General features: G+C 47.9%; 1 protein-coding gene across 1 annotated transcript in view; it reads right to left on the bottom strand.

Annotated features, from left to right (window-relative positions):
* Nucleotides 1–15,882, bottom strand: part of XXYLT1 (xyloside xylosyltransferase 1) — a 140,100-nt gene that overhangs the window by 66,661 nt on the left and 57,557 nt on the right. The window contains exon 4 of the mRNA XM_005873227.2: nt 6,616–6,748. Coding sequence (XP_005873289.1) covers nt 6,616–6,748 — 133 coding nt within the window. The remainder of the gene's footprint in view (nt 1–6,615; nt 6,749–15,882) is intronic.

Here is a 15,882-nt window from a genome sequence, read left to right as displayed (position 1 = left end):
GAAACATCTGGAAAGGAAAACACAAGAAGGAATTGTGAGGATTACAGAAGGGAAGGAGGGAACCCTCTTCACTAAGGGTCTCTTTACCCCAGAAGCTTTCATGGGTGTTATTACATTTGAGTTTTCTGGTGATTCTGTGCATTACACAGAATGTATTTATCCCCCTTACAGATGAAAAAAACAACAACAAAAAAACATGATTAGGGAGCAAGTGACTTGTAAAGCATCCCATGGATAATTCATAAAAGGCAGGACTATAATCCGGCGGCTTCCCAGTACAACCCGAGTGCTATTTCTCCTCCTTACAGCTGCTTCACTGCTTTATAATTGTTACAGGCTGTACATAAAGAGGGCCCGACAGTTTTCTTTCGTCTTCTAATGCAGTTGTTACTGAAGTTAGCCAGATATTAACAAAAGGAAGGAAGCAAAGGAAGTCAGACATTGTTGAGCCTAATGGGCTGGGGAGCATGAGCCTGTTTGCTTGACGGCCAAGGATTAACACCCCTCCTGTACTGCATTAAGCACATGCACAATAGAAGTCAAAATGGCACAGGGAGAGGTGTTGGACCACAGAGGCCTGTCTGTCTAATGTGGGAAAAGAATCATTGGCTAGGGAGTGGACCCATCAGAGGCCCGCCAAAGCTTGGGAAGTTGATTGGTTATTTTCAAAAAATTCCTTGTTCTTCCCAAGTCGAAGATGATTTAAAAAAAAAAACAAAAAAACAGAGTACACACACATCTCTCAGAGACGTTATCTCGCCCTCTTCCTCCCCTCCCATCCTCTCTCTCTGTGCCCCCGTCCCCCACTCCCAGCTCAGCAGGAGCCCTGCGGCCTGAAATAAGCCACTGCCTGAAATAAGCCACTGCCAGGCTTCCTAGCCCCAGTGGCCACCCCAAGCCACAGGCAGGCCTGCAGCTCCTGCACAGTGTGACCCTCATGTCACCTCTCGGAGACTTTGATCGGAGCCTCCCACTTCTCACTCTCACCCATTTCCCACTTCGGTACCCTTTGTTCCTGCTCACTCAAGGATCTTGTAGAAAAGCCACATCACTTGCTTCTGCTAAAGAGAGAAGATTTTAACTCTTAGGTAGGGGTAGGGCTGTCAATTTAGCCAAATAAAAAACAGGACGCCCAGTTAAATGTAAATTTCATTTAAGCAACAAATAATTGTTTTGTATAAGGATGCCCCCATGCAATATTCGGGACATATACAAAACAACTTTTGTTGTTTAGCTGAAATTCAATTTAACTGGCTGTCCTATATTTTAACTGGTGACCCTACACCAAGCCTGTCAAATTCAAATGCTAACACGGGCCAAATAAACAAGTTTTAAGTTTATGTGGGCTGCAAAAAAACAAAAGCTTCAATTTTCATAGACACGTAGGTTTATTCCGAAAAGTATAGTAAAAAAAGAACAAGAGCAATGATAAAATTAATGTTTTCTTCCTGATACTTGGCATCTCTTCTCTGCTGCTATCTTTCCTACTTCAGGGGAAATCTTGTTCACAGTGATTACTTTCAGAACTGACCCAAGGTGAATGCCAGTAATTCTGGATCTGACAGCAGACTTATTTCCTTTCATAATTGTAAATAACTGCTCACACCGTTATATTGGCTGGGCCACAAAAATCTTCGTTGTGGGCCGCATGCGGGCCGAGAGTTTGACATGCTTGCCCTACATGGTTGGCGGTGCGGGGGGTGTGGGGAGGAGGGGTAGAATAGGAGGTTCCCAGAAGAACGAAACATCTGGAAAGGAAAACACAAGAAGGAATTGTGAGGATTACAGAAGGGAAGGAGGGAACCCTCTTCACTAAGGGTCTCTTTACCCCAGAAGCTTTCATGGGTGTTATTACATTTGAGTTTTCTGGTGATTCTGTGCATTACACAGAATGTATTTATCCCCCTTACAGATTTAGAAAAAAAAAACCACGTGATTAGGGAGCAAGTGACTTGTAAAGCATCCCATGGATAATTCATAAAAGGCAGGACTATAATCCGGCGGCTTCCCAGTACAACCCGAGTGCTATTTCTCCTCCTTACAGCTGCTTCACTGCTTTATATTGTTGCAGGCTGTACATAGAGAGGGCCCGACAGTTTTCTTTCGTCTTCTAATGCAGTTGTTACTGAAGTTAGCCAGATATTAACAAAAGGAAGGAAGCAAAGGAAGTCAGACATTGTTGAGCCTAATGGGCTGGGAGCATGAGCCTGTTTGCTTGACGGCCAAGGATTAACACCCCTCCTGTACTGCATTAAGCACATGCGCAATAGAAGTCAAAATGGCACAGGGGGAGGTGCTGGACCACAGAGGCCTGTCTAACGTGGGGAAGGAATCATTGGCTAGGGGGTGGACCCATCAGAGGCCCGCCAAAGCTTGGGAAGTAGATTCGTTATTTTCAAAAAATTCCTCGTTCTTCCCAAGTCGAAGATGATAAAAAAAAAAAAACCAGAGGAACAAAGAAGCACTCTCTCTCTCTCTCTCTCCCACTAGTAACACAATGGCCACATTCGTTAGCATGTTTTCTGCATAAGCAACCATGTGGTTAGGCCACCTGGGGCCCACAACAGACCACGCAGGCTCCAAAGGACGAAGCTTCAATATGAAACAATATCTGGACACTGCCCTATGTTTCAGCCTTGAAGACAAGACTGGATTTTTTTCTATGGCAGAACAGATGGAGATAGGACATTGGAAACCTACGAGGGGAGCTCCTTTGATTTTGCATCAGAAATAAATGCCGCCACACCACAGTCTCCCTGCTTCCCTGGAGATCCTGTGGCCTGATTTCCACCGAGAACACATTCATAAGAAGCCAATTCAAAATGGCATCCTGGACTAACACATATCTACAAAGTGCAACGTTCCACTTACAGAGACCATTCTACTAACAGAGAGACCACTGGACCTACAGGCAGTATTTATTGACCTATTACTATGTGCCAGGCATCATTTTAAATGCATTAGATGAAGTCAATCCTCACACTGACCTTCTGAGTTAGGTGCAACCGTCATCTTTATTTGGTGAAATTAAGGTATAGTGTTAAGGAGCAGGGGGCATGATTCAGGCCCAGTCAATCAGCTCCAGATTGACATTTAACATTCCCTTACTTTCAGGTGTACAGCACAGTAGTTGTATGACTTACATAGTGATCCCCTATGTCAGTCAATTTGGCTCCAGAACCACTGCAATGAGCCTCTGACCATGTGACCAAGGTCAACTGCTCTCTCATTCCATACTTCTTACCTGCTTGGGCTGTGGGAATGGAATCCTATTAGCTCTCCCTATGTGGGGTGACTCCCAAGGCCTGGGCTGAGGTTCCGGTCTGCAAGGAGATGGTGGCAGTAAGTGATGGAGCTGAGGCTCTATGGTGTGAGCTGTGGGAGTTACAGCAGACAAGGGCCTTTTATAAATGTCCTGGGACATGCCTCAGCCTCAGCTAGCTTCCTGCTACCCTTTGATTGCCTTATGAGAAGCTTGAATTGAGTCAGCTGCTTTTCTTCACTATAAATCTCCTTCCTGCCTACCCCCTAAGAAACGGGGCAGTCTCATAAAAGCTCCTCATGTCATCTGTCCCTGCAAAAGCACAGTGGTGTCCTGAGAAATCTATTAGCTTTCTAAGAAATTTTACTGCCAATGGCAATAAAATGAGACCAGGATAAGAGGATGTTCACCTTTTGCCTCTTTTTCTCTAAGGTCCTTCACATCCTTAATCTTGGGTCCATAGAGGATCTTGAAATCCCATGGTACCTCGTGCTAATTTCATGTGATTGTACCTAAATCAGTCCTGGTGGGAGAAAACTCATAGGACTCTTCTCCCAGCCAAAAACACTCAACAGCCTCTCTCTATGGAAACAAAAGGTCCTGCTCAGAAATGATAAGGTGGACCTAGAGCAGTGGTTCTCAACCTTCTGGCCCTTTAAATACAGTTCCTCATGTTGTGACCCAACTATAAAATTATTTTAGTTGCTACTTCATAGCTGTAATTTTGCTACTGTTATGAATCGTAATGTAAATATCTGATATGCAGGATGTATTTAGGAGACCCCTGTGAAAGGGTCGTTCGAGCCCCAAAGGGGTCGCGACCCACAGGTTGAGAACCACTGACTTAGGGAGAGCGAATGGCTGTCAGACAGCTGCCAGTTTCTCAGGAGTACTCAGGGGGTGGCGAGCACCCGAGCGCCTGCAGAGGTGCACGGGGCCGGGCAGGGGTTCCCCACAAGCTGTGATGGCCAAGTCCAAGGGCACAGGTGCTGAGACCGCCTGCTCAGGAGAAGGGCCCAGCTCTGTCTGTCCTTGCTTGGCTACTGAACACTTACTCCTTTCTATTCCCCCCTCTTTCTTCTCCCATTCTTCCCTCCCCGCCCGCACCCCCCCCCCAACACACACAGCCAGACACAGGCTCCAGAGCGGCAGACAACTTAACACGTGGTCTTTCGGGCCACAGAGGAGTCTCCAGTTTTCTTGTGGAAGAGGGCAAAGAGCCATACTCCATCCCCTGCCTGCCCCAGCCAGCACCCAACCATTCCCACCCGCAGGACATTCAATGGCAATTACCAGGGCCAGGGTGGTGCAGATTAGGGCAGGGCAGTCATCTGGAGACTTAATTAAGGGCCATTAGGAACATTCCAGCAGGGGGAGAGGGAAGCGTGCAAGGAGGTTTCCTTTTGTGGTGAGTGTGTGAGTGTGAGTGTGAGTGTGAGTGTGAGCCCTGCAAGCGGCGCCTTGTTGGACTCCCCAGCAGTCCTGCAGCAGAGGGCTCACCTCGTTAAAGACTGCAGGTGAGAAAAACTCAACTTCATTTTGGATCTAACATCGTTCAGAGATTGCTTTTGAGAAGGCCAGACAATTAAATCACTTTACTTTTCACAGTTTATAAAACCTAAATCTACAGAAAACATAAATCCTGGCCAATTCAAGTTTAGTGTGATCAGGTTTCCATTTACATTACATGAGAAGACTTCAAAGCAGGGCTTGACGGCATCACTGCTCCAACTGCATTGAATACTCAGCCTGGCTTATTCATTCCAGGGCACTGGCCCCTATGGACAGTGAGGGGCGCACCAGCAGAACTTCAGGACAGAGCAAAGGCCATGAGGATGGTGGGGTCGGGAGAGCTGGGATCACAGTCCCCAGAGCTGGGGGCAGAGCCGGGACAACCGCAGAGGACTGGGGACTCCCAGGTCAGCGCTCCTGCCATCGCCTCCTTTCCTTAAATCAAGACCCCAGACATAAGACTCGTGACTCCAGGGCAACTTGTGAGAGGACTCTGTCCAGTAGAACAGCCCAAGGCCCGGGAGTTATCAGCTCCTTCAGAGGCCTGGCAGGAATTTCCTGTTATGTGATCTGGGTCTTGCAAATGGCCACAACCAAGCTGAGGCTGTCCCTTCTTCCCCTCCCCGTTAGGAGAAATGACTGCTCTTAGTCACCGGTTGCCTGCAGGGCTCCAAGGACTGGGCCCAGCTCCAAGAATGTCCAAAGGGAGCCAGCATGAGGGTCTGCTCGGAGAACAAAGAGCAGGCCAGCCCAGGGGACAGTGAAATCCCAGCTCCAGGCAGCTCAGCTCTGGGTCAGCTGTGGCTCTGCCCAGAGGAGGAACAGTCGGCAACACGGAACCCTCTGGACCCAGGGCCATGGGCCTAGTTGTTAACAGAAACCTGGAGGTGCTTCTGGTTTTGTCATGTGTTTTTTTCCAACTGTAAAAGACATATTACACACAAAAACATACATGCACACACATGCACAGCCACCAGGCAGGGAACTAAAGGATTGCAGCACTCGAGGCAATCCCCACCCATGTCCCCATCACTCCCTCAGCCCCTCCAGCGGTAACCACCATCTGGCTTTTGGGAATCATTATTTCCTATCATTTTTACTATTTGTGTGCGAATCCCTGAAGATTGCAGTTGAGTCTTGTCTATCACTGTACAGTTCACTACAGCTATTTACTGTTTGCTCACTTTGTTTCTATATAGTATTCGATTGCATGGATGGACTTCATTTTCCATTCTGCTGTCCATGGACATTTACATTGTTTTCAGGTTTTGGCGACTACAAACAATGCTGCATGAGTATTCTTGAACATGTCCCCTGGTCCTCAGGTGCTGGAGTTGCTCTGTAACGCACACTTGACAATAAAACACTGCATCGTGGAGAACACACTCTTCACCTCAACTACACCACTCTCTGTTCCAAAGCTGTGCTGCCTTTGCCTCTCCACAAGACACTGCGAAGCCCACCAGCTTATACAGAGGAGCAGCCCCTGGTGACTCAGAGGCCAAGAAAGCCACATCCATCACCAGACTGGCAGATTAAAGCTCGGTCCTAACACCTCCTCTGTAAGACAAAGCCCAAGACTTTAAAATCCTGAGCTTAACCAGAAACAATAACTAAAACGACTGAACTTTCCAAACTCCCCCAAAAGAACGAGATGGCATCTCCAGTCCGGAGCATACACACCTGCCCATACTATGAACTGTAAGTAATAACCACAAACGTGTCCCTAAGAGATTGAGTGCAGAAAGACTGCATGCTGATTAATCCCAGTCGGCACGAGTGGCAGGAGAGGGGGGTGAAGGGTGAGGAGGGGTCCTGGAGGCGCCCCAGCCTCCACGCACCTGTACACCGGCTGCATCTCTCTCGCGATGCCAATGATGGCGCCTGGCAGGAAATTGTCAAACTCCTCGAACAATTCCCGGATGTTGGTCTTGTACTTTAGGTCTAGGTCCAGCTGTATTATCTGCAGGATCTCTGGAGGAAAGAAAAAGACAACAATAAGACACAGACACGCATCCTGGGAGGCTCGGCTATTTATAGAAAATGAGTGGAAGGTGGAGAATGGGGTTCTGGATTATTCTTGCTGTCCCTGAAGATGCAAAGTTAGCGCTGGAAACACAGGGCCTTCCTTTGCCAGCAACCCCCTCCGCAAGATCAGAAGTCTCCAGAAACAAATGTCACATATCTTTCCTTCCAATTGTAGACACATTTTATTTTAATCCAGGTGACCATATGCTCCAGTTAAGGCCTACTGTCCCGGTGTAATTGTCAACAGCGCACCGTTTCATTCTCAAACACATCTGACAGTTTATGGACACCCTACTTAAAACTGAAAGCATACAGGTGTTGCTCTTTGGGGCACAGGTGGTATATGACCCACGGGAGAGAGGGGTAAGAACTGCTATTGTCTTAAGCTCTCATAAGTACATTCTGGAAACCTAAACACGTATCAAGTCAGACAAAGCAAGTCTCACAATGACCTGGCACGGAAGAGCTGTTGGCTTCCGCTGCCTCCAGATAACTCAGGAGCGAGTAGGGAGGAGGGGGGTGTTGACCAAGTTCATTCTCGCATCCTTCACCTGACCAAGTCTGTCTGAGCCCCCCACCTATGCTGTGGGTATCAGGACTGGACACCTAAACATATGTCAAGCCCTCAAGGACCCAGCCCTCAAGAAGAGACATGCAGGTGACTAAAATCAGGGAGGGAGGGAGGGACTGATGCTGACATGAAATGGAAGAGGGACTGAGGGAGCTCTGAAGAGGGGATTCTTGGGGTTAAATGATGAAGAGCGATAGTAGTACTTGGTACTAAGGAGAAGGCCTAACTAATGGGAATCAGACCACATGCGCATAAGGTGCCGCTCTGCTGCTACTGCCGAATTTTGTAACCCTGGGGAAACTATTTTACTTCTCTAAATCTTAGTTGTTTCATTTGTTGAAGTGGGAACAATACAATGTGCCTGGTGAGGCTGAGGTGCCAAGAAGATGAGACAACAGTGGGAAACGTCACCTACACAGGCTGTGGAGGCTACAGGGGCCCAGGGCTTGGAGAGTGGGAGACTTGCAGAGGGAGGCCTGAGGCCGTCTAGGAAAACTTAACAAAAGAGAGTGCAGGGGCTGGCCCTCGACATGCGGGCAGCATGGAGAGGGGATGCAGCACCACCACCATCCGGGGCATCAGGGCTCCCGCCTGGCTCTTCACCAGCCTTTTGGCATCTGCCCATGGCAGAGGCCCCAGCTGCCTGAGGATAGGCTGCCCCCTGACGCCCTCTGAAGACAGGCACCCCATCTTTGGTGTCTCAGCCTCCATTCACTCAGTACAAGGCTTGGAATCCTGTAAACACTGAGGAATGTTTGTGGAATTTAAGTGCCATTCTCTAAATTAGTTTATGAAGAAATCACAGCTTACTATTTAAGAAAAACTGATTCATTTGTTCCTCACTCTATTTTCCTTTGTGATGCAGAAACAAAACATGAGTTGACATTCTACATGAGTTTCCTGAAAAAGAAAAAAGTTATAGGAGATGCCCAACTGGTATGGCTCAGTGGTTGAGCATCAACCTAGGAACCAGTAGGTTACGGTTCAATTCTCAATCAGGGCACATGCCCAGGCTGTGGGCTCAATACCTAGTGGGGGAGGGGTGTGTGCAGGAGGCGGCCGATCAATGATTCTCTCTCATCACTGATGTTTCTCTCTCTCTCTCCCTCTCCCTTCCTCTCTGAAATCAATATATTTTAAAAGTTACAGTAGGTAAGAATCCAGCTGCCCGGGCCAGAGGACAGTGAGAGGGCACCAAAGATAGCCGCTCTGGCCCTGTGGGCGGCGTATAGAAAAATGGGCCCCCAGGGCCAATGTGGGCCCTGCTGCCTGCCTGGCTTCACACTGCCCGCCCCATATAGACACATGAGTGAAACACTGTTTTCCTTCCTGCACTAGAAACAATAACAACCTAGAAACCAGGAAAGGTGATGACTCCAGAGCTGCTTGTGGTGACCTTGCCGTCTCCCAGAAAGCTGCCCTGAGCCAGCAGTGAAGACGAGCAATGAATGGGCCACAGGCAGCGTCTCCAGGAGCCTGCTGCTCGCAGACACAGCCCTGGGAACAGAGGAGAGGAGCCTGGTGGTAACCTTGGGGAAGAACAGCAGCCCAAGAGAGACTTGTAACCAATGAGAATTGTAACCATCAAGAAGCCATAATGGGCCCAGCCAGCGTGGCTCAGGGGTTGAGCATGGCCCTGTGCACCAGGAGGTCACTGTTCGGTTTCCAGTCCGGGCACATGCCCAGGTTGTCATCTCCATCCCCAGTGGGGGGCGTGTAGGAGGCAGCTGATGAATGATTCTCTCTCATCATTGATGTTTCTATTTCTTTCTCCTTCTCCCATCCTCTCTGACATCAATAAAAATATATTTAAAAGAGAAAAAGAAGCCACAATGGGAGGCCCCACAGCACACATGCCCTCCAGCCATTTCTCTTCTTTCTTTCGGTCCACCTCCTGTGTCAGAAGCTCCCACACGCAGCTGAGCCTGTCTGAGACTGGGACAGGGTGGCACTTCGTCCCAAGCAGAGAAACCACATCATTGCAGGTTCTGTTGGTGAATGGGGGCCGGGAGTGGGCAAAGGGCAGTGACCTGGAGAAGGGGAGGCCTCAGGTTGTTTGGAGGTAATTCTGTGGCCCTGTCACGGTTATGAGAGAAGGGTAAACCTCATCCTCTTGGTACAGGGAGCACTTCAGTACCGTCAGGGATGGCCAGAGAGAAGCACCCTTCCTTTGAGGGCTTTTAAGTGTCCGGCCTTGCACAGGCAATAGTTCATTTCTCATAACCCCCCAACATGTTTAGATGAAGAAAGAGAGGGTTAGAACAGTTAAAAACAATAGCCCAAGGTTCACAACAAATTAAATGTTGGAGCTGGGATCTGAACCTGGGTCTGCTTGACTTCAAAGCCTAGCATGCTCCTTCCACAGACTCTGAGTCCCCTTCTGACCAGAAGGGAGCCCCACGAGGCAGATTTGGCTCCAAGGCTATGCACACAGAGGCCCAGGAGCAGGCAGAGGTGTCAAAGACCTTGACAGACAAGAAGCAGAACAGCAAGCTGGCCAAACATGGCGTTTAAGGGAAGTCCTCCACATGAAAACGGTAATTTCCCTGTAATTAAACTCCCAATGGCCATTCAGTCAGTCAGTCAGTCATTCTTCAGTGAAAGCCTACACGTGCTATGTGTATGCTCCGGTCTTTCAAGGTCAGCCCACCCTACCTATTCTGCAAGGAGCAGCCCGAATGCCTCCTTCCCTGGCTGGCTTGGACAGGCCCTGGTCAGAAGTAGCTGCCTGCCTCCGGTCACTGTCACCTGTGTACCTGTCTCACCGCCCTCGCCAGAGAGGATGCTCCTTGAGGAAGGGAATGTGCTGGAAGGCAGAGCTCAGGGTCCTCAGGTGTCTCCCGAAGAGACACAGCACCTTCATTCGGGCAGAGCCCTGGCCGTGTCCTAACAAGCCCCTCCATAAATCGGGGCACTTTCCCTGCTCGTTAGGGACTGGCGGGCAGTGAGCCTGGAAAGGTCGTGCAGTCCTAGGACATGGTCATTTGAGATGCTTTTATACTTTTATAGCTCCTCTTTCAGGAAGGGTCTGCTGAAGGCTGCTCACACCTTTTTCAAGAGGGACTTCACCAAACGAGGTCAACTGATCAGGAGGGAATGCAGCAGCAGCTCCAGCACTAAGTGGCCCCTGCACACCGATGTGAGAAGCCTGACCCAGCTGTCACCTTCCAGGCTGAGGCAGGAGGACACGCCCTCTATTCAGGGAGGCGGACGGCCCCAAGCGCAGCCTGCACGGTCGGGCGGGCATCTGTCCAGACTGTTATCCTTTTATGTAATTATGAAATAAGATGCCAAGTTGTGAATGTCACTGCTGAAAAGAGGAAGATGCTTACCAGGAATGCTGAAATTCATCAGATTCTTTTAAAGGGCCCTGTTCCTCTGGCCTCTGGCCCTTCACGTAATCATCTCTCCGGGGAAACTACACCTGGGGGTTTTATACATAATGCTGAAAGGCTGTTGTGAGAATGAAACAAGACTGATATATGGAAAGAGCCACCTCGGTAGCCCAGAGAGGATGCTGGGCAGAGGACAGCTGTAATGGCAGCAGAACCACTGAAATTTAAGGAATAAATAAGTGAGATAATTGTCCCCTAGCAAAGAGGAGATGAAATCTATAAAGAATATTTGAGAAAAAGAAGGATTCAAAGGAATAGTCAAGCATCTAAGGCTGGTGGAATGTTCACTATGTCAGAATCCTGCAAGAAGATAACAAAAAGATAGAATAATCTAGGATAACAGATCTGGTCAACAGAGCCAAATGTCAACAGTACAACGATTGAAATTTCTTTTGAGAGCCAAATTTTTTAAACTTAAACTATATAGGTAGGTACATTGTTATTAACTTAATTAGGGTACTCCTAAGCTGGCCTTTGCTAAAAAAGTCCTCATTTTATAATAATAAAGCCACCAACACAAAATAATTACAATTCTTAAACTGATAACAAAAATACCTGTAGGATTTGCAGCTGGTTGGAAAAATACAGGTAACTTTATGCTTCAAGTAGATACTTTTGTCACCCGCGCACGATTTGCAGACGCGACTAGCACTAACCACTGCACAATGAGACTGCTGACTGACTGCTCACTCAACTCGTGCATGAATCGAGCGTGCCTCCCCCTGCGCTGCGTATCCCGTGGCCCGCCTGCACCACGTCTCCTGTCGCCCGACCGACCGACACCCCCCACTTGTTCTAACGCCACTTCTTCAAAATAGACTTGCCCAGGCCAAATACCGACTTCTGCACATGGGCCACAAAGTTTCAATCGCACTGTACGTGCACGCCCGCACGTGGTATTTTGTGGAAGAGCCACACTCAAGGGGCTCGAATGTGGCTTGTGAGCCGTGGTTTGCCGACCACTGGAGGTCAACTGCCCAGAGCTGGTTCTTAAATAATCGTTACCCTGCTCTGCCTGTCTAATGCATATTAACTGAGCAGTTTCTACATCTAAGATACTGTGATAAAAAGTTGATAAGACACAACTTTTGCCCCCAGGGCATTTATATAGATACTAGTGGGCTGATGCACGAAATTCGTGTACATTAAAAGGGAATTAATTAGAGGAAATATTTTAATATTGCTATTTGCCCTTTCAATTTGTTCTTCAATTTCCTCTCTATACATTTCAAGTGTTTTTCTTTCTTTTTTTTAAAAAAAATATGTTTTTTACTGCCTGGCCAGTGTGGCTCAGTGGTTGAGCATCATCCCATGCACCTAGAGCAGTGGTCGGCAAACTCATTAGTCGACAGAGCCAAATATCAACAGTACAATGATTGAAATTTCTTTTGAGAGCCAAATTTTTTAAACTTAAACTATATAGGTAGGTACATTGTTATTAACTTAATTAGGGTACTCCTAAGCTGGCCTTTGCTAAAAAAGTCCTCATTTTATAATAATAAAGCCACCAACACAAAATAATTACAATTCTTAAACTGATAACAAAAATACCTGTAGGATTTGCAGCTGGTTGGAAAAATACAGGTAACTTTATGCTTCAAGTAGATACTTTTGTCACCCGCGCACGATTTGCAGACGCGACTAGCACTAACCACTGCACAATGAGACTGCTGACTGACTGCTCACTCAACTCGTGCATGAATCGAGCGTGCCTCCCCCTGCGCTGCGTATCCCGTGGCCCGCCTGCACCACGTCTCCTGTCGCCCGACCGACCGACACCCCCCACTTGTTCTAACGCCACTTCTTCAAAATAGACTTGCCCAGGCCAAATACCGACTTCTGCACATGGGCCACAAAGTTTCAATCGCACTGTACGTGCACGCCCGCACGTGGTATTTTGTGGAAGAGCCACACTCAAGGGGCTCGAATGTGGCTTGTGAGCCGTGGTTTGCCGACCACTGATCTAGGATAACAGATCTGAAAGACAGCCTTATAATAAGAGACCAATATACCCACTGCACAGATGAGGAAATTGAGGACCAAAGAAGAAGAGGGATTTGTCAGGGGTCAGACAGTCAAGCTAAGTAGGAAAATTGATCCCAGAATTCAGGTATTCTGACTCCCTAGTGAATGCTTTTATGCTAATTAGCTCCCCCTCCCATCATCCACTCCCAATATGGACCCTAAACTCCTAGAGGGCAAAAAACATTGTATAATGGCCCGAATGGTCACACACAAGACGTGCTAGGCACCCAACACTAGCTCATGAAGGACCTGCATACCATCCCATGGAAATGTAAATCTGAAATAGGATAACAGATCTGAAAGACAGCCTTATAATAAGAGGCCAATATACCCATTGCACAGATGAAGCAACTGAGGGCCAAAGAAGAAGAGGGATTTGTCAGGGGTCAGTCAAGCTAAGTAGCAAAATTGGTCCCAGAATTCAGGTATTCTGACTCCCCAGTGAATGTTCTTATGCTAATTAGCTCCCCCTCCCACCATCCACTCCCAATATGGACCCTAAACTCATAGAGGGCAAAAAACATTATGTAATGGCCAGAATGGTCACACACAAGACTTGCTAGGTACCCAACACTAGCTCATGAAGGACTTGCATACCATCCCATGGAAATGTAAACCTGAAGATTAATAAGTAGCAGCCAAAGAAAAGAAGACACCACCATGATCCACTTTATAGCCAGTTTTAGAAAATGAGAAAACTGCTCTCCATATTCTCATATTAACATCAGGATGGAATATTAGAAACCAAACCAAACAAACAAATGTTTACATTCCTCTAGGAACTCACCTTACTCTGTGCTAAATTCAAAGGGAGGCAGGAAACTGACTTAACATTCCAGGAGCCACTCCTGGAGACAAAAGCTCAGGGCCTGGTGTGAGAGTCACAGCAACCAGGAGTGAAACTGTCCACCCCACTGCCCCACCAGCCTCTGTTCTAGTTAGACCTGTCCATTCCTGGGAATGTGTTTGCTGCTACATCCAATTAGTTGGGTGAGGGTCCTTCCAACCAGCCCCTCACAAATCCTCTCATGCATGTGTTTAAATCACAAAAACTGAAGTATTCGTGTGCACCTGTGGCATTTTCTCAGGTAGAAGGATGCCTGATACACAGTGCTGTGTGGGTACCTGGTGTTTGAGGGAAACACTTGTGCTGGGCAACCTCCTTGGATGAGCTCAACTGCCTGATGCTGGCTGACCAGGCCTCTTGGTAGATGATGGAACCTACAAGAGCTTCCATCATTCCCACCTCATAGGTCAGTAGTTGGAGCTTTTAAAAAAAAAAAAAATTATTGATTGATTTGAGAGAGAGAGGGGATAGATTTGTTGCTCCACCTATTTATGCATTCATTGGTTGATTCCTGTATGTGCTCTGACTAGAGATCGTACCCGAAACCTTGGTGTATCAGGATGACACTCCAACCAACTGAGCTATCCAGCCAGGGCTAGTTGGCGTTTTAAACACTGGTTTCCATGGAGAAGGAGTGTTTGCAACAGATCAGGCAGGTTAAGTTGAGCTATTTCAGGAAATGGAAAAATTGCTGCCTCCAGGGTCCAGAAAGTGGTTCAGGGGTCCTCGCTGAAACCCCCAACCACAGCGCTGATGAATGTTGACCACAAGATAGGAGCCATTAAAAGTGGAAAACTCAAAGTGGGAAAAGATGCTAAGGATCTAGGTGGGCTAGATCTGGTTTGAGCCATAGTTCCGCTTGAACTTCAACTCTAGGGGAGCAAGTCAAGAGTGTGGTACCATCTTTACAAGGAAACATGTCTGCTCACCTCATCCTCTCTTGCTCCAGTTTCAGACTAATGAAATAGCACCACTTGGTTCTAACAAGTTAGAAAAGACAAGATTGAAAGTGCTGGCTGAAGATGCAGCTTTCAAGACCTTAGACCTTAGAGATCCATCTCGCCACTCTGGCCCTGGATAGCACTGAGGAGGCTCCTGAGCGCCAGGGGATTGTTCTCAGAGTTCAGGAAGCCCATGCCTGCTGCCGGTATCTGAGGCCCTGAACTGGGCCTTGGGCTCAATTTCTCTGCACAAGTGACTACACAAGGCAACATTCATGCCCCGAGAACCAGCTGGGAAGCTCCCAGCTCAACATTCCCCGGTGGAAACAGGCTTGGGACAGCTCATCATCAGCCTCCAATTAAGCCAGCCACAAGGCATGTCATCTGACCAAGGATGGAATTACAACCCTGAGTGAGTAATTAATGATACCCGAAAACAAACAAAAGGGGGGAAAGCTTCCTTTCCTCTGCCCTCCCTTCTCCTATCCCCAGAAACAATTCCTGGTAGACAACTGTTAACAAACACAAAACAGCATGCAACAAAACAGGTCGGGAAATTACGGAAAGACATGCTTCGTTGAGCACCAGGCCCACCATCCTGGGCAACACACAGGCTTTCTCTGAAGGGCAGATCAATCACGCTTCTCTCCCTTTCTGTTTTGAAAGAGCTTCCAAGTTTCCTGGAGATAAATATTTATAAACATCAGAGGGTTTTCATCTCAGAACATCAGCGCAAGCTTTCCACTAACCAGGAGAGGGCTCGGGGAGAAGGGGAAATCATGACAACCCGGAGCTCAGTGGGCGTCATGAGGCTCAGGACCCGGAAGCAGCTGGTGGGAGGGGAGCTCCACAGCTCATTGTCCGCTTGGAAATACTGCAGCAATTTGCCACCTGCTTCATCCTACTTTGGAGCTCGTTAATTGCTGGTCAGCAGCACCTCTGGCCTGCAGCAGCCAGAGAGGGCAAATGAGAAGGGGTGGAGACTTCCTCTAACACAGTGGTTCTCAACCTTCTGGCCCTTTAAATACAGTTCCTCATGTTGTGACCCAACCATAAAATTATTTTCGTTGCTACTTCATAACTGTAATGTTGCTACTGTTATGAATCGTAATGTAAATATCTGATATGCAGGATGGTCTTAGGCGACCCCTGTGAAAGGGTCGTTCGACCGCCAAAGGGGTCGCAACCCACAGGTTGAGAACCACTGCTCTAACAGTAAGAGGCTCATGACCCCCAAGGAGCTGTTTTGAGGCCACAGGGCAGGCACAGTCCTGATGTCCCACACCAGCCACCACCGACCA

This window comes from Myotis brandtii, unplaced genomic scaffold, assembly GCF_000412655.1.
Source record: "Myotis brandtii unplaced genomic scaffold, ASM41265v1 scaffold4, whole genome shotgun sequence".
Classification (NCBI taxonomy): Eukaryota; Metazoa; Chordata; class Mammalia; order Chiroptera; family Vespertilionidae; genus Myotis; species Myotis brandtii.
The sequence above is the reverse complement of the archived record's forward strand: the minus strand, read 5'-3'. Positions and strand labels throughout refer to the sequence as shown.